Source organism: Mya arenaria, chromosome 17 (genome assembly GCF_026914265.1).
Source record: "Mya arenaria isolate MELC-2E11 chromosome 17, ASM2691426v1".
Taxonomy (NCBI): Eukaryota; Metazoa; Mollusca; class Bivalvia; order Myida; family Myidae; genus Mya; species Mya arenaria.
This window is the reverse complement of record NC_069138.1, coordinates 1,401,245-1,425,014: the sequence shown is the minus strand read 5'-3', so window position 1 is coordinate 1,425,014 and position 23,770 is coordinate 1,401,245. Positions and strand designations below refer to the sequence as shown.

The 23,770-nt window shown below is 37.2% G+C and overlaps 1 protein-coding gene and 1 long non-coding RNA gene across 4 annotated transcripts in view; one reads left to right on the top strand and one right to left on the bottom strand.

Annotated features, from left to right (window-relative positions):
- LOC128224058 (uncharacterized) overlaps positions 1-21,721 on the bottom strand; it is a 42,818-nt gene extending 21,097 nt beyond the window's left edge. The window contains exons 1-4 of one of the 3 annotated variants that reach the window (XR_008259420.1): positions 21,643-21,711; positions 20,530-20,577; positions 18,324-18,612; positions 6,366-6,453 (exon numbers count right to left, since the gene is read on the bottom strand). This is a non-coding gene — a long non-coding RNA (uncharacterized LOC128224058). Of the gene's footprint in view, positions 1-6,365; positions 6,454-18,323; positions 18,613-20,502; positions 20,578-21,642 lie in introns of all 3 variants that reach the window. The other 2 variants (XR_008259422.1, XR_008259421.1) reach the window with 2 other exon arrangements.
- LOC128224057 (zinc finger protein 862-like) lies at positions 1,141-6,027 on the top strand. The gene has a single exon (XM_052933689.1). It carries the CDS (start codon positions 2,951-2,953, stop codon positions 4,931-4,933), a length of 1,983 nt encoding a protein of 660 aa, XP_052789649.1. The 5' UTR covers positions 1,141-2,950; the 3' UTR covers positions 4,934-6,027.
- Positions 21,722-23,770: the final 2,049 nt, after the last annotated feature.

Here is a 23,770-nt window from a genome sequence, read left to right as displayed (position 1 = left end):
TCCGAGTACTCGAGTACCAATTTTACTACTCGTTTCCATCCCTGGTTTATATATATATAATACTCAGAACCCAATATGTAGGTGTATAAACACCTTTATACACTGGACCCAATATAAAGGTATATGAACATTTTTATATACTGGACCCAATATGTAGGTGTATGAACTCCATTATATGCTGGACCCAATAGGAAGGTTAATGAACACCACCATATACTGTGCAATATTTAAGATATATATAAAAGTGCCAATCTTCACTGAAACACTGCCATATTTTTTGTCTAATTTAAAACCAGAACTTTCAAGACCAATTTTTTATCATGTTGCATGACAGTACCAACTGTACCTTAAATACTTTCCAGGAGTTGTGGTAAATCATTATACAAGCTCAAAACAGGCAATGTTTCAAATTTCAGGAGCCAAAACTCTAGTTGTTTAGTGTTTTAGCTAATGCGGAATGGAAGGGCGGCCCGCCCTGCCCTTTTTTGACCCCGCCCCGCTGCCCCTTATTTCCCGCCCTATCGTATTTTTCCCCGCCCTCTTACGCTCATCTGGCCATTCAGATCGTTCTTTACCACAAAGTTGCTCCCTCAAAACATTTTATTGGTCAGTGTCGCCGTCTCCTAATCCGTCACAGATCAGCACGTGATAAGGCATACGACCATCATCACCGCGGGTCGGATTAACGGTAATTCACGCTTATCAGGGTGCTAATTGCTGTTCATTATGACACATTATTCGTGGGCCCCGTTGTCTGTGACATGAAAGTTGTACCCCTTAATGTCCATCTTTGATGCGGATGTTGTTACAAACTAATTAATTGACGCACATGTCATATTTTGGTGTCGTAGACCTTTTTTATCAGGTGAAAAAAAGAAAGAAAAAATCTTAATCATATCATAGTTTCACTTCATTCATGTTCGTCTGTATGTGAAAATGCCGTCTAAAAAACGAAAATTCTTCGATCTTGAAAAGGAACGTGCTAAGATAAAAAGGACTAATCATACTTTAGCCAAATATGTGCTTAAAGTCGACAGGTAGAATTTTTCGTTATATTCTTAAGTAAAGTGTGTTTTTGTTTCGTTTGTTTATTTACGTTAATATTACTTGAATGTGTATATACGGTTTTGTATACGAGGGATACACAATTCCACGACAAATTGTTACGTAAAAATAAATAACGAATGTCGGGTATATCCAAAAAGACTTGATACGCGAAACATTTTATTATTAGGTCAAATACACATGCAAAGTTATTTAAAAATCGCTTACTCCACAAAGTTACAGACCGAACACGAGGAATCCGGGCGAACTTGTACGCACAAATATTTTTCTTGTCTTTTGGCAAAGCACGTCCATCAAAAGTGCGCGCCAATGTTAACATAAATCTAGAATTCCATTTAATAATTAACCAAAGGTTAATACATGTACCAACCGGTTCCAATTACAACCATTTACATTTAGGTTTTATTTAATGATTAGTAAGATATCGCATTAAGGACGTATTTGTTACGCCGTTCAATTTAACTTCCGGGCCGAACGTGTCCCATCTTCCGAGAATTCCGAGTATTTTCAACGTGCCTAGAATACTTTGAATGTAATTGTAACATTTGTTTTCACATAAGTTGGAGCATAAAAATGAAGCTGTTCGTGATACTGTCGTCGTAGCTTATTATGTTCAAAGTGTTACAAGTTGAGATTTTCATACCCGATATATAGTATCGCAAAGAGACAATTGTCAATATGAGGTTATCAATAGCAGGACACCGAGGTTATTTATCACGAAAAGTTCATTGTATTTTCAAACAACAATAAATTCAAAAGAAAATGTATTTGTCATAAAAATAGTTAGGCGCAACACCTTGCATGGCTCCGAACCATTACATTAGCTAAACATTGCAGTCTTCGCCAATCTTCGTAAATTTAAATATAAAAATAAATTACCTACGAAAAAATCAATTGCGTTTCTATTCATTGTTGAAAAAGTAAACTTGTTCGCGACGTTATATAAGTTTAAGAGCGAGTTTCATTTTGGCGGGAAATTTGCAACATGAAGTCCACGTGCTCTTTTATGTCGTTTCATGTATATGCCAATGACGGTATACCGTGTTGGATGCACACAAGGATGGATACGTATACTTGTTTTCCCTTTTGTTTCTCATATGATAATGGTTAAAACTTAAATAGCAGTCATAATTCAGGGAGTGAAAACTTTTATTTCGATATAAAGGAGACATTTGTTTGTACATTTTGTACACTTCGTCATATAGAGCTACGTAAGTTTTAATTAAAACTGTAGAAAACAATTCTTTAAACCTTTTAATCTGAACACAGTCTTTTCTATATTTCTGTTTATATTTAATTCATATTAAGAACGATATCATGGAAATGTTTATTTGCTAAATCAAACAGAAATAAACAATTATTTCATTTTCAGTGTATACACGAAATCAGCACCTTCCGATGCCAGTGACCCACAAGGATGGTCGACAACAGACTCGCTTTCCAGGCCCCCTCCTGATACAGACTCGCGTGGCACTCCTTCGTTCCCTGCAGACTCCCGTCATGGGACCCGGCCGACCGTAGAATCGCGCGACACTCATCTGCCGGCTGCAGACTCGCAACAAATTCCATCGACCGCCGCAGGCACGTGTCATACGCCCTGGCCCGCCGTAGACTCGCACTACACTACTTCGCCCGCCGGAGACACGCACCTCATGTCCCTGCCGCCTTCAGACTCGCACCTTACTCCTTCGACCGCCGCAGGCACGTGTCATCCGCCCCGGCCCACCTTAGACTCGTGCTTCACCACTTCGCCCGCCGAAGACACGCATGAAACGCCCCTGCCGGCTGTAGCCCCGCACCACTCGCACTTGTCGACCACAGACCCGCACCAGAAACCCCCTCCGGCAGTAGACTCTCACCACACGCAGATCTGTGCCACACACCCATGTCGACCAATGACTCTCATCAAACTCAGTTAAGCAACCCACAATTGCCGACCAAACAGACAGCAAATGCAACTTCGAGCAAAAAGGCCAAACACAAAATTGGATTTGATCCAAAGTGGACAGATGGTAGACCATGGCTATACTGCGCAACGGAAGAGACTGATACTGGCGTTCTTGATGTAATGTTTTGCAGACTATGCCAAAAACACAAAGTGAAAGGGAGAAATGGCAATGGAACTTGGAACACCAATGGGTGCACAACACTTCGGCTCGACAAGATTGTTAGTCATCAGAACTCGGAGATGCATAGGTCTGCATTACGAGTTGAAACGGAGGTCCAGCTAAACATTAGTGACGCCTTCCAGCAGAAGAAGATGCCAATGGGCGAAAATGAGTTCAAAGCACTGACATGTGCAACAAAGATTTTGCATTTTCTTATAAGCCACAACCTTCCCTACACCACTTTGTTTAAAGACTTTGTCAATTTTGCTACAAATGAACTACAATGCCCAGACCTGCAACACCTAAAACAAGGAAAAAACGCGACATACACAAGTCCCACAATAGCAGATGAATTCATGGACTCTATGGCTACCGACATCGAGGAGACAGTGAAGCAACGAGTAAAAGACAGTCCCGGATATGCCATAATGAGTGATGAAACAACCGATGTATCAAATAATAAACATCTTGCCTTCTGTGTAAAGTACATCAACACTGAAAATGGAGACGCCTGTATAGATTACTTAAAAGATGTGAAAATTACCGACGGAAAGGCTGAAACCATCTTTAAAGAGACTGAGAAAGTGGTAGAAGAGCTTGGATTAAGCAATTTTGTCGGGTATGCCTCAGACGGATGCCAGACCATGATCGGCAAGAAGACAGGGGTTGCAACAAGGTTGAAAGCAATTAAACCCGGCCTCGTAACTGTCCATTGCCATAACCATCGATTGGCACTGGCCGCCAAGGACAGCTTTGAATCGATCCCGCTCATGAGAGATACAGACGATCTCCTGAACCATGTCTTCAAGTATTACCACTACTCTGCAAATAAAACTGCCTCCCTACAGAAGATACAGACTATGTTAGAGGAGAAAGGGAAAACCATAAAACAGGCAGGCCATACTCGCTGGCTTTCCCACAAAGCAGCCGTCACCTCTCTACGAGACTGCTACAAGGCTGTTCTCATCGACCTCGAAAATGCGGAGGCATCCGGTGCCGATAAAGTCAGAATGGGGAGTGGTCCAAGTGCAAGTGGGCTGCTTAAGAAGCTTAAAAATCCGGCCACTGCAAAGATTGTTCACTTTCTGTGTGATGCTTTAAGACCACTTACAGCACTGACACTGGTCTTTGAAAGGAATGACATTAACCTTTCTGTTATTAAACCAAGGAAAGACTCCACTATATCTGGGCTTAAAAATTTGAAAGAGACATATGGAAGCAGTGAGCGAAAATGTGATAAGCTCTTGGCAGACCTTGGATTAGAGGCAACAGAGCAGCAGCTGAAATCTGTTCATAATGCAAGAACCATATTTCTGGACAAACTTGTCGACAACATCAATGTTCGACTGGCCTCATCAGATGTCATTGATCAGCTAGCTGTTTTTAACATGGATGAAACTGAAACATTCTACGGCAATGATGAGATAGCCTGCCTTGCCGACAACTTTGGGCTGGACGCTGATGAGGTCACAGAAGAGTGGGATGACTTCAAAAATGCCATCTCATCAACATCGCCTGAAGTCATCAGAGGGCCACATAGACTCATCAAGGCCATGATGAAAATAAGACCACACAAGTTCCCAAACATAGAAAGACTGTGTGCAACAGCAGTAGTTGTGCCAGTAAGCACTGCAGAAGTAGAACGTGTGTTTTCAGAATTGGCAAGAACCAAGACAGACCTAAGGAATCGGTTGCAGGTTGACACAGTACACCAACTCCTGATGATAAATAGGAACGATAAATACTTGGCATTTGACTAAAGTGTACGAAGATGGTACAAAATGAAAAACAGACGAATTTAGATTTAACCCCAAGACATGGAATTTCTTGAATAGCCTCGTTGATAAGTTTAGATTATTGTGAATTGGCTAAAATCATACACATGAATTTTAACACCCAATAAAATGCTACTTGAGAGCTACTGGAGTCCAAATCTTATTTCATTTCTATTAAATTATGAGTTGAAGTTGTTGGAGTCAAGCTTGACAAAACTTTCAAAATTGACAAAATGAATTAGTTAGTTATGTTAAGGATATCCATGCTTAAACCATACTTAAGAAACAACACTTGAGGCATTCTAAGAGATTTGAGTATCAAATGTTCAATTGACTGATTTTGTTTATTTTTTTATCTGCCTAGCCATATATAGATGGCATATGCAATACTGCATTCATGCTAGTGCCATTTTAAGTCCCTGAATGCTGAAATAAGTTTTAAATGATGCCATGTTTTACTCAAGTTTGGTCTTTTTTTATTTATGAAATAAGTTATCATTTATCTCTGCATTTCCTCTGTATTTGCACTGTGCTATTGTCCTGAAAAGATATAAAAACAAATGGTTGAAGAGCTTAATCAATTTTTTTTAAACTTATATGAACTGAAATGCTAGTTTTTAGATTATGACTTTGACAATTTTTAGTTTTTATCAAAAAGAGATGTTTTGCTCTGTTGTTTTAATGTATATAATTGAGTGGTGGTTTAATTAAATATTTATCTTTAAAATATTGCAATATGCATGCCATAACTTATCAAATGTAGGCACACAATTGTATTCTTGTTATTTGTATGAACTTGTCCCCCCTTGGTAATTGTTGTCTGGTTGCCTCATTGTAACAGTCTTGTTTGATCTCATTGATTTTTTTTTTATTATACTATTTATTATCATTTATGATAATTTTGTGTGTATTTCCTGTGACTACTGACTGTCTTCGTGCTTTTACTACAGTCTTTTGGATAATATAAAAAATACAATAAAAACTGTTAACTTGCATCTCCTTGTTGTTGACATACACATACTGCTAACTCTTTTAGGCATAAGGACACACTTAAAGTCACAGTTTGACAACAACCTAAGATGGACTTTAAGGTATATGGCTGTTTCACAATCAAATATTGCGCGCACTATTTTGCCCCTTTTAAGAAAGCACCCTGCCCCTTTTTGGGCCCACCCTGCCCTTTTCAATTTCTGGCTAAAACACTACTAGTTGTTGGTCCAACACAAACACATGCAAAAGCCACTAAACCTAGCCTACATGCATATATGAATTTTCATAATTAAAATTTAATTCACAAATTTAATAGGGAGAGATGGATGCAAATCTATTTTTACACAAAATGGAGACAGAAAATAGTGCTAGCTAAAAGTTTGGATATATATGAATAAGAAGGTGGAAAATGAGCAGCTTGACCTACCTCCCTATTCCCATATCAGTTGATTCCGAAGGAAAGATAGCTTATTCCTCATCTTTCGTAGTGACCACCACTGACCCCCATACCTTGCCTGAAAAACATCAAATAACTTTCCAGAGTTTAAGATGAACCCTTATTAGTATTTCTTTTTTAATAAATCTAGCTTCATTGACATACAAGAACAATTGAAATGGGACAATAGAAAGTATTGGCCTAGCACTGAATGAAAACGGGGAACGGAACGTAAAATCATGTAGGAACACCTGCTTCTAAAGTGACTATTATAAAAAAAATGTTTTAGATCAATATAGGTGCTCATGTTAACAACATACACAGTGTGCGAATTTACCGGTTGCCCGATCGCCATGGCGATGAAAATGGGGACCAGGCTATGGAAAAATTAAATCTGATAGCCTAATTGGCTATGAAAAGCTGACCTTTGTAAATATTAAGTAATCATTTCAATCATACCGTATCCCCGAAGAATGCTTATTTTTATTACGTTCAGTAAATCATTAGGTAAGGTGCATGAAACCTTCGGGTAAGTATTTACACAAACACTGTCTAGAAAATGTGTAAAACACGGCTCTACAGTGCTTTCAATTGAACCAAGCTCCCGGGTTTTGACGCACAGAAATCGTAAATGACCCGAAATTGACGCATCATAAATTTGTAGTATGCGTCAGTTTTGACCCGGGAGAATTTCAGTGTGAGAGTCGGTATCTTCTGAAAGGAGCCTCAATGCATGATCTAAATGTTTGTTTAATCCGAAAGAGCAATTAACACCCGAAGTGACAAGTGATTATCGATCTGGAATCTCATCGGTAACTGTGTCAATTAGCAGCGCTCAAACTCAATGACGTAATATTAACTCCTCAAATTCACGGATACCTTCAGCTTCTTCGCTAAGTACGATGGTTTTGTAAAACAACAATGCTAAGATATATTTTGTTCATTTATCTTAAGTTGCTTTATTATATTTCGGGTTTATTTTAAAAATACTCATATAAGTTAATGTTAATGTGTAACAGAAAAATAACATTTTTTGTAGCACACATGGTCTAAAAAGCGCAGGAAACAGGTGCATGCTAACTTCCTGTTTATGTTAATGAAAGTGAAAGGAGAACTGCGTATATCGTTGTCAGTGTTACAGTTAAGTCCTATTACAAAACAACATTGCATAACAGTTATGCCATTTATGAAAAGTACAATTTGCAATATTGGCAATTTTTAAGGAATGTTGAATCTTTCTGTTTACTTCTGGAAAACAAGAGGGCCAAATGGCCCTGAATCGCTCACCTGTCATATATTGCACATTCTTCCATTATATACAAATATTGAAAACCTAAGCCTATGAACACGGGGCGTGGCCAATTTTGACCCCAGGGCTAAAGTTTGAACAATCTTAATAGTGGTCCGATAAACGATGCTACATACCAAATATCTAAGGCCTTCGCCTTTTGGTTTCGGAGAAGAAGATTTTTTAAGTTTTCATCATATACATATATAAGGAAACCCATAACCGCCCGGGTGGGGCCATATTTTGACCCCAGAGCCAAAGATTGAACAATATTGGTACAAGTCAACTAGATGATATATCATGCCAAATATCTAAGCTCTTGTCACTACTTGATTTTACGTGTGTATCTATATATGTATATTTGTTAATAATTGTTGTATGTGGCCCATATTGAAAATTGGTTTGTGTACTAAATATGTTATCCAGTTTAAATTAAGACGTTACTTGTCTTTTTGAGTTCGGAGAAGATTTTTTAAGTTTTCACTATAACACATATAGAGAAAACCCATCAGCCCCCGGGTGTGGCCAATTTTGACCCCAGGGCCATAATTTGAACAAACTTTGTAGAGGTCCACTAGACGATGAATCATGCCAAATATCTAAGCTCTAAGCAACGTAAGTTCAGAGGAGATGATTTTTGAAGTTTTCACTATAAACATATAGAGAAAACCCATGACCCCCCAAGGGGGCGGGGCCAATTTTGACCTCAAGGCCATAATTTGAACAATCTTTGTAGAGGTCCACTAGACGATGAATCATGCCAAATATCTAAGCTCTAGTCCAAGTAAGTTCAGAGGAGAAGATTTTTGAAGTTTTAACTATAAACATATAGAGAATACCCTACCCCCCCGGGGCGGGGCCAATTTTGACCCCAAGGCCATAATTTGAACAATCTTTGTAGAGGTCCACTAGACGATGAATCATGCCATATATCTAAGCTCTAAGCAACGTAAGTTCAGAGGAGATTTTTGATTTTTTTTACTATAAACATATAGAGAAAACCCATGACCCCCCAGGGGCGGGGCCAATTTTGACCCCAGGGCCATAATTTGAACAATCTTTGTAGAGGTCCACTAGAAGATGAATCATGCCAAATATCTAAGCTCTTGTCCAAGTAAGTTCAAAGGAGAAGATTTTTGAAGTTTTCACTATAAACATATAGAGAAAACCCATGACCCCCGGGGCGTGGCCAATTTTGACCCCAAGGCCATTATTTGAACAAACTTTGTAAAGGTCCACTAGACGATGAATCATGCCAAATATCTAAGCTCTAGTCCAAGTAAGTTCAGAGGAGAAGATTTTTTAAGTTTTAACTATAAACATATAGAGAATACCCTAACCCCCCGGGGCGGGGCCAATTTTGACCCCAAGGCCATAATTTGAACAATCTTTGTAGAGGTCCACTAGACGATGAATCATGCCAAATATCTAAGCTGTAAGCAACGTAAGTTCAGAGGAGATTTTTGATTTTTTTTACTATAAACATATAGAGAAAACCCATGACCCCCAGGGGCGGGCCAATTTTGACCCCAGGGCCATAATTTGAACAATCTTTGTAGAGGTCCACTAGACGATGAATCATGCCAAATATCTAAGCTCTAGTCCAAGTAAGTTCAAAGGAGAAGATTTTTGAAGTTTTCACTATAAACATATAGAGAAAACCCATGACCCCCGGGGCGGGGCCAATTTTGACCCCAAGGCCATTATTTGAACAAACTTTGTAAAGGTCCACTAGACGATGAATCATGCCAAATATCTAAGCTCTAGTCCAAGTAAGTTCAGAGAAGAAGATTTTTGAAGTTTTAACTATAAACATATAGAGAATACCCATGACCCCCCGGGGCGGGGCCAATTTTGACCCTAGGGCCATAATTTGAACAAACTTTGTAGAGGTCCACTAGACGATGAATCATGCCAAATATCTAAGCTCTAGGCCAAGTAAGTTCAGAGGAGAAGATTTTTTAAGTTTTCACTATAAACATATAGAGAAAATCCATGACCCCCCGAGGGGGGGCCAATTTTGACCCCAGGGCCATAATTTGAACAATCTTAGTAGAGGTCCACTAGACGATGAATCATGCCAAATATCTAAGCTCTAGTCCAAGTAAGTTCAGAGGAGAAGATTTTTGAAGTTTTAACTATAAACATATAGAGAATACCCTAACCCCCCGGGGCGGGGCCAATTTTGACCCCAAGGCCATAATTTGAACAATCTTTGTAGAGGTCTACTAGACGATGAATCATGCCATATATCTAAGCTCTAAGCAACGTAAGTTCAGAGGAGATTTTTGATTTTTTTTACTATAAACATATAGAGAAAACCCATGACCCCCCAGGGGCGGGGCCAATTTTGACCCCAGGGCCATAATTTGAACAATCTTTGTAGAGGTCCACTAGACGATGAATCATGCCAAATATCTAAGCTCTAGTCCAAGTAAGTTCAAAGGAGAAGATTTTTGAAGTTTTCACTATAAACATATAGAGAAAACCCATGACCCCCGGGGCGGGGCCAATTTTGACCCCAAGGCCATTATTTGAACAAACTTTGTAAAGGTCCACTAGACGATGAATCATGCCAAATATCTAAGCTCTAGTCCAAGTAAGTTCAGAGGAGAAGATTTTTGAAGTTTTAACTATAAACATATAGAGAATACCCATGACCCCCCCGGGGCGGGGCCAATTTTGACCCTAGGGCCATAATTTGAACAAACTTTGTAGAGGTCCACTAGACGATGAATCATGCCAAATATCTAAGCTCTAGGCCAAGTAAGTTCAGAGGAGAAGATTTTTTAAGTTTTCACTATAAACATATAGAGAAAATCCATGACCCCCCGGGGCGGGGCCAATTTTGACCCCAGGGCCATAATTTGAACAAACTTTGTAGAGGTCCACTAGACGATGAATCATGCCAAATATCTAAGCTCTAGTCCAAGTAAGTTCAGAGGAGAAGATTTTTGAAGTTTTAACTATAAACATATAGAGAATACCCTAACCCCCCGGGGCGGGGCCAATTTTGACCCCAAGGCCATAATTTGAACAATCTTTGTAGAGGTCCACTAGACGATGAATCATGCCAAATATCTAAGCTCTAAGCAACGTAAGTTCAGAGGAGATTTTTGATTTTTTTTACTATAAACATATAGAGAAAACCCATGACCCCCCAGGGGCGGAGCCAATTTTGACCCCAGGGCCATAATTTGAACAATCTTTGAAGAGGTCCACTAGACGATGAATCATGCCATATATCTAAGCTCTAGTCCAAATAAGTTAAGAGGAGAAGATTTTTGAAGTTTTAACTATAAACATATCAAGTATACCCATGACCCCCCGGGGCGGGGCCAATTTTGACCCCAAGGCCTTAATTTGAACAATCTTTGTAGAGGTCCACTAGACGATGAATCATGCCAAATATCTAAGCTCTAGTCCAAGTAAGTTCAAAGGAGCAGATTTTTTAAGTTTTCACTATAAACATATAGAGAAAACCCATGACCCCCAGGGCGGGGCCAATTTTGATCCCAAGGCCATAATTTGAACAAACTTTGTAAAGGTCCACTAGACGATGAATCATGCCAAATATCTAAGCTCTAGTCCAAGTAAGTTCAGAGGAGAAGATTTTTGAAGTTTTAACTATAAACATATAGTGAATACATTTACATTTTATAGAGATGATCATTCTGACCAAGTTGCATTGAGATTAGGCTAAAATTGTGACCTCTATTGTGTTCACAAGGTTTTTTTACTAATTGACCTAGTGACCTAGTTTTTGACCTAGGCTGACCCAATATGGAACTTGACCTAGCTTATGTTAAGATGATCATTCTCACCAAGTTTCATTAAGATAAGGCTAAAATTGTGACCTCTATTTTGTTCACAAGGTTTTTCTAATAACTGACCTAGTGACCTAGTTATTGACTGCGTATGACCCAATATCGAACTTGACCCAGATTTTATAGAGATGATCATTCTGACCAAGTTGCATTAAGATTAGCCTAAAATTGTGACCTCTATTGTGTTCACAAGGTTTTTGTACTAATTGACCTAGTGACCTAGTTATTGACCGCGGATGACCCAATATCGAACTTGACCTAGATTTTATAGAGATGATCATTCTGACCAAGTTGCATTGAGATTAGGCTAAAATTGTGACCTCTATTGTGTTCACAAGGTTTTTCTACTAATTGACCTAGTGACCTAGTTATTGACCGTGAATGACCCAATATCAAACTTGACCTATATTTTACAGCGATGATCATTCTGACCAATTTGCATTGAGATTAGGCTAAAATTGTGACCTCTATTGTGTTCACAAGGTTTTTGTACTAATTGACCTAGTGACCTAGTTATTGACCGCGGATGACCCAATATCGAACTTGACCTAGATTTTATAGAGATGATCATTCTGACCAAGTTGCATTGAGATTAGGCTAAAATTGTGACCTCTAATGTGTTCACAAGGTATTTCTACTAATTGACCTACTGACCTAGTTTTTGACCCCAGATGACCCAATATCGAACTTGACCTAGATTTCATAGAGATGATCAGTCTGACCAAGTTTCATAAAGATAAGGTCAAAATTGTGACCTCTGTTGTGTTCACAAGGTTTTTCTAATAATTGACCTAGTGACCTAGTTATTGACTGCGGATGACCCAATATCGAACTTGACCCAGATTTTATAGAGATGATCATTCTGACCAAGTTGCATTAAGATTAGCCTAAAATTGTGACCTCTATTGTGTTCACAAGGTTTTTGTACTAATTGACCTAGTGACCTAGTTGTTGACCGCGGATGACCCAATATCGAACTTGACCTACATTTTATAGAGATGATCATTCTGACCAAGTTGCATTGAGATTAGGCTAAAATTGTGACCTCTATTGTGTTCACAAGGTTTTTGTACTAATTGACCTAGTGACCTAGTTATTGACCGTGAATGACCCAATATCAAACTTGACCTACATTTTACAGCGATGATCATTCTGACCAATTTGCATTGAGATTAGGCTAAAATTGTGACCTCTATTGTGTTCACAAGGTTTTTCTACTAATTGACCTAGTGACCTAGTTATTGACCGCGGATGACCCAATATCGAACTTGACCTAGATTTTATAGAGATGATCATTCTGACCAAGTTGCATTGAGATTAGGCTAAAATTGTGACCTCTAATGTGTTCACAAGGTATTTCTACTAATTGACCTACTGACCTAGTTTTTGACCCCAGATGACCCAATATCGAACTTGACCTAGATTTCATAGAGATGATCAGTCTGACCAAGTTTCATAAAGATTAGGTCAAAATTGTGACCTCTGTTGTGTTCACAAGGTTTTTCTAATAATTGACCTAGTGACCTAGTTATTGACTGCGGATGACCCAATATCGAACTTGACCTAGATTTTATAGAGATGATTATTCTGACTAACTTGCATTGAGATTAGGCTAAAATTGTGACCTCTATTGTGTTCACAAGGTTTTTGTACTAATTGACCTAGTGACCTAGTTGTTGACCGCGGATGACCCAATATCGAACTTGACCTACATTTTATAGAGATGATCATTCTGACCAAGTTGCATTGAGATTAGGCTAAAATTGTGACCTCTATTGTGTTCACAAGGTTTTTCTACTAATTGACCTAGTGACCTAATTATTGACCGCGGATGACCCAATATCGAACTTGACCTAGATTTTATAGAGATGACCATTCTGACCAAGTTGCATTGAGATTAGGCTAAAATTGTGACCTCTATTGTGTTCACAAGGTTTTTCTACTAATTGACCTAGTGACCTAGTTTTTGACCCCAGATAACCCTATATCGAACTTGACCTAGATTTTGTAGAGATGATCAGTCTGACCAAGTTTCATAAAGATTAGGTCAAAATTGTGACCTCTATTGTGTTCACAAGCAATTGTGAACGGACGGACGGACGGACGGACGGACGAAGAGTGATCACAAAAGCTCACCTTGTCACTACGTGACAGGTGAGCTAAAAAGAAAAACCTGAAAGTGAAACTGAAAGTTAAAGTAAGAAAGATGTCGTTGCAACTAAACAAACGCTGGTGCATATTGGAATTTGACAAGTGTTGCTGCTGATGCCAATATGCTTTTTTAAGAAATCATTATGTAATTTATTTACTTAGGTTATGTTTCTTAGTTATTTGTGAGTAAGATTATTTCTTGCTTTTGATATGGTACCATAAAAAGCTTTTGTAGATGCCTTAATAAATAATATTTAATTGCATGTGATTTTGTTTTTCTCATGAAAACATGTTGTTTTTTTTATTTATTGATAATGGTGTGATGTTTGCAAATAAATATGTATTTAAGATAGATTTGTTATATGTTAACCTTTAAATTGCATTTATGATTAAGGAACAATCATCCACATGACTGAAGTACCAAATATAGACAGATGGGTTAACTTAAGGCACAGAATTGGTGACTTGGAATGATGTTTAAGTTTCTAAGCTTTAAGATTCCAAGTTTATTAAATATAACTCATGTCACAATTCATGACAAAAAGAGTTTTGATATAATACATATTACACAATAGGAAACATTTGTTTTAGACTCTTGAAATGGTTGAATAAAAACATTTTGAATTGTGCATCAAATGCGCTACTTTACCTACAAATTCTATGAAAATTCCTGAAATCAGACATGGAATTTAAAAAAATCCTGATTTTTGGTCTTATTGAAACCCCTGATCCTTACTATATGTCAAAGGAAAGTAAAAGCTACATAGCAACATGTTTTTTGTTAGTTATTTTTCATGTAAAAATTGTTTGGCTACAAGATTTTGACATTGGCTATGAAAAAATTCAAAGTCGTAGCCCCACTGGCTATGGTTCTACAAATTTAGATTCACACACTGCATACATGACGTTTAGTAGGAAGCAAGCCAGTATTTATCTATTTTTGGCAAATGACATTGGGAAAAACTCAAAATCCCTTGTGGGGATCAACGTTACCAAGCACGTGCAATATGCAGGGGCCACTTTTTCAAAAAGCAATTGCATATACATTACCTTAAATGACTGGTTATAAGACGATAGGGGGTATTAGATGCAGGGAAAAAAATATGTGCTAAATCGGGGAAAAAAACTTTTGATTTATGTTTTGGGTTAAAAGACGCATAGAAAAAATGTCAAATTGTCTGGCATTTTCGGCCACCATGTTTGTTGACAGCAGGGGGCGACTTGGGCGAAGTGGTCGCCTAAAATTCCCAAACTTCGCCCATTTGTATCATCAAAGCGACATTGACTTCGCCGAAAATTTTAGCACATTGTAAATCTGTCAATCAGCGAGTATTTGGCCAATGTCCCATTAGTCAAAACATCACAATAAGCCATTCATACAAATTGGTAATCTCCTAATCCGATAATTGGGCCGTGTCATCCAATTACCAAAACGTCGCCAGTAGGCGGAGCTATTGAAAGTTAACCAATCAGAATGTACATTCAGAATACCCTGATCAAATGATATAAGTTCGTTAGAATGAGATAGAATTGGAGACATAATTGTGAAATATCGTGTCAAGCATTAATTTATTGAACAAACAATGCAAGACATTTAAACATTGTTGCTTTTGAAGCAGACGGTCATAGCCATCTCGGGCCATCGGCAAGTAAGCGCTAAGAAAATCAATAACATGACGTATCACCAAATATTTGATTGGTTTTAGTGAAATGTTCATGATGAAAAATGATTTGTAAACACAAAAAAGTATTATTTTTTTGCTTTATGTAGAGTTTACTTACAGTAATTTTCTCCTGTCACAGTTACGATGTCAAAAAAAATCGGCGAGATCGCCATTTTGTCAGAACAATTTTCCGAGTTAATTTTTCAACTTCCCATTATGTATTGGTAAATTTTACATCAAGGACACTGATTTAAATGTCATTTGGTTCTTAAATGTCAGCATACTTAAAATTATTTAGCCAGAAACAAGTAAATAACAGCACAGCTGAATGTGACATTCGTACCCTATCCCAAACGTACCAAAACAAGATTCGTCCCCCTACTTTATTTACAGTTCATTTATGAGGTCATTATGATTATTTCAAATCCTTAGATGTATTTTTTTGGTTCATTTTAGATGCTATTTGGAGATAAACTATGTGACATTGACAAATACACTTTTGCTGAGCCAAAAATGATACATTATTTTATGAACATTTTATATAGGTATAGCAATCAATTTGAATGTGAATATAAACTGAGGTGTGTGGTATGGCATAGTTTTTGTATCAGGTGTTATAAAAAGTATCACTTCTCCCTAAAATCTCCCCACTTCTCCCTAAATTGACTGAAGGGAGAAGTCACTTCTCCTAAAATTTCCAGCCTAGTGAGAGCCCTGGACAGTGACAAAAAAATTTTTTTTCGTGAAAATGGCGATGGTTATCTTTAAAACCATACAATGATAACACAAAGCAAAATAGGTTTCATTTTTATTCGTTTCATGTGATATAAAACATAACAGATTATTTAAAATAAATACATTCAACCAGCACATAAACAAATTGCACAAAGAAACACACAAATTGTCATTCACAAATCCTTAAATCGCTCTCCTCAAAGCCCTCAAATTTCTCGTCATCGTCGTCACTCTCGAAGAAACGCTCCATTTCATCCTCCGTCATGTCTTTGGTCGTCTTGTCCGTGTAGTAACCGCATCCATCATCATCTTCTTCTTCGTCTGCCTCATCTGTCTGTTTGTGCGCTGGGTTTTTGACAAACTCCTCCCATATGGTGTCATCTTCGGTCCCGTCCATAGCGTTTGATATGGAGCACTTCTTGAACGCATAAACAATGATCTTCGGATCTAGCTCTTTCCATGCGTCTACGATCCAAGCGCAGATTTGATCAAGTTCTGGCTTCCTTCTTCGCCCAGTCTTTGTGTAGGAGTGTGTTTCACCGGCCATCCAATTATTCCATTTATTTCTCAGTGCCACTTTCATCGGCTTGTTTATGGAGACGTCTAGAGGCTGTAGAATGGATGTCATCCCTCCGGGAATGACAGCTGGAGTTGTCCTTGACTCTTTCATCAACTCTTTCATTCCGGGGGTTGTGTGAGCCCTGAAAGCATCCAGGACGAGTAGAGAGTGATGCAGGTCTGCTCCTGGTCGTTCGTTCCACACGGTTTTAACCCAGTCGTAGCAAAGAGCCTGGTCCATCCAGCCCTTTTCCTGCACACGAACATGGATCGCTGCTGGCCATTCGATATTCTTCGGCATAGTTTTCCTCTTAAATATAACGTATGGCGGGAGCTTGCCTCCGTCAGCTGTACAAGCCAACATCACGGTGAATCTATTTTTCTCGTTTCCTGTTGTATGTATGGTTACAGACTTAGAACCAAGAGCATTCAACGTTGTTGACGCAGGCATGTCGAATGTCAGTGGAGTCTGGTCAGCATTGCCTATTTGGCTAAGTGGGAAGTCGGTGGCTTTTCTTTGGCAGATAATAAATCGCTGAAAGTCTGTGATTTTAGTCTCAAAATCATCTGGTAGCTTCTGGCTGATGTGAGTACGTCTTCGGATGGACAGCTGTTGACGTTTCATGAAGGCGCGGACCCATGTTGTTGATGCCTTGAAGGTTGATTGAACTTGATGTGTCTTCGCCAACTTCATAGCCTCGAGATGGATATCAATTGTTGATACGGCAACACCCCCCTCTCTTCACTCTTTGACGTATTGTAGAATAGCCGTCTCAATAGCGGGATAGAGCGCCCCCATGCCCCGGTTGGCTTTTCTCGTTTTCGTCATGGCCATTAATTCGTGCTTCTGTTTTCGCCATTTGCGTACGTTGACCTCATTCATGGTGTACTGGCGACCCGCTGCACGATTGCCGTGCTCTTCAGCATAGCTGATAACAGCTAGCTTTTCTCGTGCTGTGTACGATGTACGCACTTTCCCCATGATGGCACTAAAAAGTACCTAGTGTGACAATTTGTGGTTGGATGGCACTAAAAAGTACCTTTTATGACAATTTGTAAGATTCTTTCTGACAGTATATCGTAAACAAAATACGTCAAGAATGATAAGTTAAGTTTTGCAAAGACCTTATATTGTACCAGTTTGTTCTCAAAATGTCAACACCTACAGAAAAGAATAAAGAACGTGACAAAGTGCGAAAAAAACAAGACCATTATCGCAACAGTTTGTAGTATTGGTATGTTAACAGGTTAAAGGCAGTCGAGTTTTTCACACCTTATCGTACAACTGACAAAAAATATTTTGACAGTGCCCAACTTTGCTTTCTTATATGCAAGTTTAATTATTGTTCAATTCAATTTATTATTCAAAATTAAATTGAATAACTTTAATCGAAAAACATTTAATCCAAAAATATTTTTGTAAACGTCTTACGATATACCGTATACCGATCTGTAACTTGCCGTTTTAACCCGTATATAATCGATAAATATGACGCGAGTAACTTCCCTTTCTACATAAATGTAAACAAACTCTCAGCTTAAAAATCGACCTCAGAAAAAAACTTTGAAAAATTGTTACGGGGTATTATACGCAGGCATTTTTTTGCATCGAAATCTGAGGAAAAAAAGGGCGTCTAATACCCAGTCATTTACAGTAAGTCTTCAAAATATGTGCTGTAGATCTACATTTGAAGAATTGAAGTAATAGGTGTATATAAGCCATTACCTTCGCTTCTCCCTGACTCAGACACCTTGAGCTGACGAGCTAGGCCCTTTTAGATGTCACTGCTGTTCATGCTTGATGCTGGGTTGCCATCTGGGGATAATATATGTTTATTTCTGGACACTAACAAGTTAGTCAGGCTGTACACAAAATCCTGTGACTTCAGGTTTGTTTGGGCAATCACGTCCTGATGGAACTTTAGGCACAGTTGCGTTGACAGTATCTTGTCACTGGGAGATCGGGGCATTCCTGTAGACACACAAATCACTCGGGCTGTTCTTCTGAGACAGATCTGTTAACAGACAGAAAAGTGTGTTAAACACACATAACACACTGTTAATGTATCTTTGTATTATTATACAAACAACAATTGTGCTTCAAAATTTATCAGATTTATCAGATTTTGCTCCTTGTATACATATGTTGTGAATTGCATATGGGTAAAAAATTGAATTATAACCCAATTGATTGATAATTTAGCCAGTTCACGTCCTATGAAAGGGAAAAAAACAAATATTTTTAAAATTTCTTGATTTGCAGCAGACATAAAAGCTTGTTCTTTGAACTGTTAAAAGTCCCATTTTTTATGTAAACTAATATAGAAGCGATGATTTTGTTTATTAAAATGGCATGTTAAATATAATAAAATACTAATTGCAATTGTTATGCCGCAGACAAGAAGTGCTTTCTGACATTATCAACAGTTAAAAGTTAGTATATATAAAAAGCCGCATCAAAGTTTTTGACAATATTTGTTTTGGCGACTCTGCACGTCCATATTCCACTTGTTGTTTTCCTAGCCAAAAATGACAGATCCCTGCACTAAGTTCGTAATAGGTAGACCGTAGTTAAAAAATGTCAATGCTTTGTTGACAGATCAAACTGAATTTTGTTTCATGAAACACTAAGTGAAATAAGAAAAGGTATTGGAAAAATAGTTTAGTTTATTTGTAATTTATATGTTTTTATTTAACAATGCAGTGTTAAATTTTGTGGAGTTACAATTGAAAAATAACATTTTGTCCCTGACACGCGGCAAAAGTAATCGTTTATGACACTGCAGTTAAAGTAAGGGCTTGTAAACTTGCTGGATCTGTGGCGAATAAAATCATAAACATTGAAGAACTTCTAAATCCCTAGAGGAAAATGCTTGAAAATTTAAATTTTCAAAGATAAATCATTTATAAAAATATAAATTAAATATAAATACAAGAGCTGTCACAGTATGTGACGAATGCCCCCGAATGTGACATTGACCTACGAACAAGGTCAGTACATGAAAAGTTGATCTTGCCTTTACGTGTCAAATACATATGGCAAGTTATTTTAAATTGCCTCTGAACATAAAAAAATACCACCCATACTTGACAACCTACACTGTTATGTCCTTATATTCAGAATTCCCTTGTGAATAAACACTTAGTGTATCTTTCACCTAAGAGGTAGGGACATGGGTCTTGCACACGACACGTTGTCTTCGTATGTGGAACACATGTAGCAAGTGATTTTAAAATCTGTCCATACAAGGGAAAGTAACAGCCCTGACACGACAACCTATACTCTATGTCCTTATATGCAGCACTCCATTGTGAATAAACACTAAGTGTGACCTTGACCTTTGAGGTAGGGACACGGGTCTTGCACGCGACACGTCGTCTTGGTATGTGGAACACATGTGTCAAGTTTTTTTAAAATCTGTCCATACAAGGGAAAGTTACAGTCCGGACACGACAACCTATACTCTATGTCCTTATATGCAGCACTCCATTGTGAATAAGCACTATGTGTGACCTTGACCTTTGAGGTAGGGACACGGGTCTTGCACGCGACACGTCGTCTTGGTATGTGGTACACATGTGACAAGTTATTTTTAAATCTGTCCATACAAGAGAAAGTTACAGCCCGGACAAGACAACCTATACTCTATGTCCTTATATGCAGCACTCCATTGTGAATAAACACTATGTGTGACCTTGACCTTTGAGGTAGGGACACAAGTCTTGCACGCCACACGTCGTCTTGGTATGTGGAACACATGTGGCAAGTTATTTAAAATCTGTCCATACAAGGGAAAGTTACAGAGCCGGACGGACGGTGCGATTTTAATATGCCCACCTTCGGGGGCATAAAAAGGAATCAGCTGTATAATGATTATCACAAAAAGAACTGGCAATCACTTAACTTATTATACGTGGAGAAGGTTTATTACTTTGAGACAACTTTATTTCTTCCCGGCTTCCTTTAGATTTTCTTTAAGCTGCAGCAAAATTATGCCATGAAGTAAGAAATACAATCTTATTTATTTCACTATATTATTTAAAAATATAATTCTTGGATTAAAAAAAAAATATATTTGCTCTTTCTCAATTTTCATCAAACCAAGGAGATTTGAATCAGGATTTTTAAACCTTTGGGACATACGTTTTACCAAAACACTAAAACGATATATCATGAACAGTATTTGAAAATGTTTCCATACATTCGTCAAGAGACATTTTACAGGATAACCATTTGATATTTATTTCATTAAATAACTGGAAATTATGTAAATTCCATAAAATATGTTCCTCTGTTCTGTATTCCAAATCACTTTATTTTTATGCACATAGCTTTAATTATCAAACATAGTATTATGAGTATTTATACTTAACATCATCGAGCATTAAAAGGTGTGTTTCAAATGCTTTTAGTTATAAGGCATTATATAACTTTTAATAAATTAATAAACATCATTAACATCCTTTGGAATTTCAATTATCAAAGGTGTTTTCGCCGTTTACATTAATACTCTATTAGACCTATTTTTTGTATTATTTAGAGTTGTTTATGTGTTAGAGTCTAACACATAAACAACTCTAAATAGTACAAAAAATAGGTGTGAATAACATAATACCAATCAGCATTTAATAGGCAAGCACGCTTCCTTTTAAAAATAGTCTGAAAATGAGTAGGCCAATTGGAATCAAGCCGAAAATGTAATTGGGCCAAGTTGACCCGACACTGTTCAAGTAAACAGTGCATAATTAAAGTTAAATGTTAAAATGTTTAGAATTCTCTTTTTTTTAACTGGTGAATAAATGATATATTGCTATTCATTCTGTAAGACTAAGACAAAATTACATAATGTCATTAAATTTAACTTACTGTTCTACTTCCGAAAACTGTTGCATCCGAATATAGGTTATGTTCACACATGTCAAAATAACTCTTGCACATCAAAACTTTCATAATAATAATTGCATGCATTAGATTCTTTTATTGATAATTGAGATACAACATGATCGATAATATCATTTATGTCCAAGAAACGTTATGTACTTACCAATTTTTGTTTCGTCTTCGTCTTGTTTTGATGTACCTGCGCATTCACTCGGTCGGCCATAGAAGGAAAACGAAATCCAACTGGAGCATGCGCATAGGATACTAGACGCATGCGCAGTATTCCACCATATATATATACAGATGAGATGGATATATAACATTTACGGGAAATATATATTCGCAACATTTTCGGACCCAATAATCATCTTTTAAGAGTCACGTTTAACTGAATCAGTAATATAAAAGGAATGGATAGAACCACACAATGTTATTGGGTCTAGCCACTATTGGGCCCCTGTCCCAATTATCTACATGTGTCCCAATAATCTACATGGCGACCCAAGAATTCGAGTGTCATACGCACAAAAGACCCGGTAATTCGGCAAGTTTAAAACTATATATATATATATATATATATATATATATATATATATATATATATATATATATATATATATATATATAATACGTCATATATGCTACGTAATAAAACTACATGTTCCCATATCTGAATACAATACATAAACATGCCAATAATACTATACTGTAATAAGTTTTGTTTTATTTACAATTAACTTCATCTAGCCTTTCGTCTGAAATAGTAAAAAGTAGCTTGATCTTATTGTGTATGTTTTATTTAAACATGTATAAATTATGGTAGTCCTTTCATCTTTTCATTATTTTATTTCACTCAAACAAATAAAAGAAAACTAGTTGGCCTTTTTTATTCGGTAGCCAGTTTCAAAAAAGTTAATCATTTGCGAATCTTTTAAGTTATAAATTAAACGAGAAATGCATGAATTGATATTTATTGCGGAATCTCCCAGGGATATATTAAGTGTTGGTATCATTTGCATTGCACATTGAGAGGTTTTCAGCAAAGTCCAACAAAGTGAGACTTGTACCACGAGGAGTTTATAGTTTGAATGTCAATAAGCCTATAACATTAGCTTGATTTAATCAAAAACCGGCATCTTACAGCAATATTACCAAACACTAAAATAGATTAAACATCAGGGCTGATAAAGGTTTCTTCTTTAGCTGTTGCATGCATAAAATACTATTAATGAGCCGTCTTACAATATATGTATATAAAAAAGCGTACCAGATACAAACTTACCCTTTCTATTAGGTTTTATACTTCACCAAAATTGCAATTGAAAAACAAATTAGTGCATGTTCCTTATCATGTGAATGTGTTTTTTTAAGAATTGAACATATATTTTTGTGGTCTAACATGACAACTTCTCGTCCTGATTTGAAAAGAGTGCACAAAGTAAGCTCATAAATCTGACATTAAAGATCCAATTTAATTCTCCTTCGAGAAGTTGCCATTCAAATGATTGAGTAGAAAGGTAAATACTTCATGAAAAATGAATGCTTTAATGATGGTAGATGGTTGATACAATTGCAGACAACTGCCATGAAAGTACATGTATTATACACGCAAAATATTTATGACAGTTCGTGGATTGGGATACTCGAGATATTATAAAGCATTTAGTGTAAATAATAAAGAGAATGTTATCCATAAATTTTCTGTCTCGTAACCTTATATTACAACTTAAATTGCATCAACTTAATTGGCGTGTGGCGACAAAATTGTTTTTCAAATAAAATAAAGTCAGCAAAAATATGAAATCTTCGTTTCAAATCACGGGTGCAGCTCACGCCAAAACATAAGAGGGTTTTGTATCGAACACGAATAAAGGTAAAAGTGGATTGGTTAATATTTAATGTGTGTCATCAGACAAAGCTTCTATTAAACTTTGAAATTTACATTCATGAATCATTCGGAAGGTAATAATTATGCTATTTTAACCTGGACCAGAAGCTGCATGCATGTTTTAATGTTAGATTATAGTAAAATGCGCCTATTCATCCACAAAACCAATTATTGGATCAGTGGTTGTACTCGGTAGCACTTCATACACATACATAAGGAAGTTTAGGCTCCTCCCATAAAAATGAACGCAAAACTATTATCGATTCATTGATAAAAATGATAGAATTCGTGTCTATTTTTTAACGGTAAATTTAAGATATGTCTTGTTTTCCCTCCAAGAAGAACTTGTTGGAAACTCTCCGCAATCGCTTTACCAAATTCGCCAATCAATATATATTCTGTG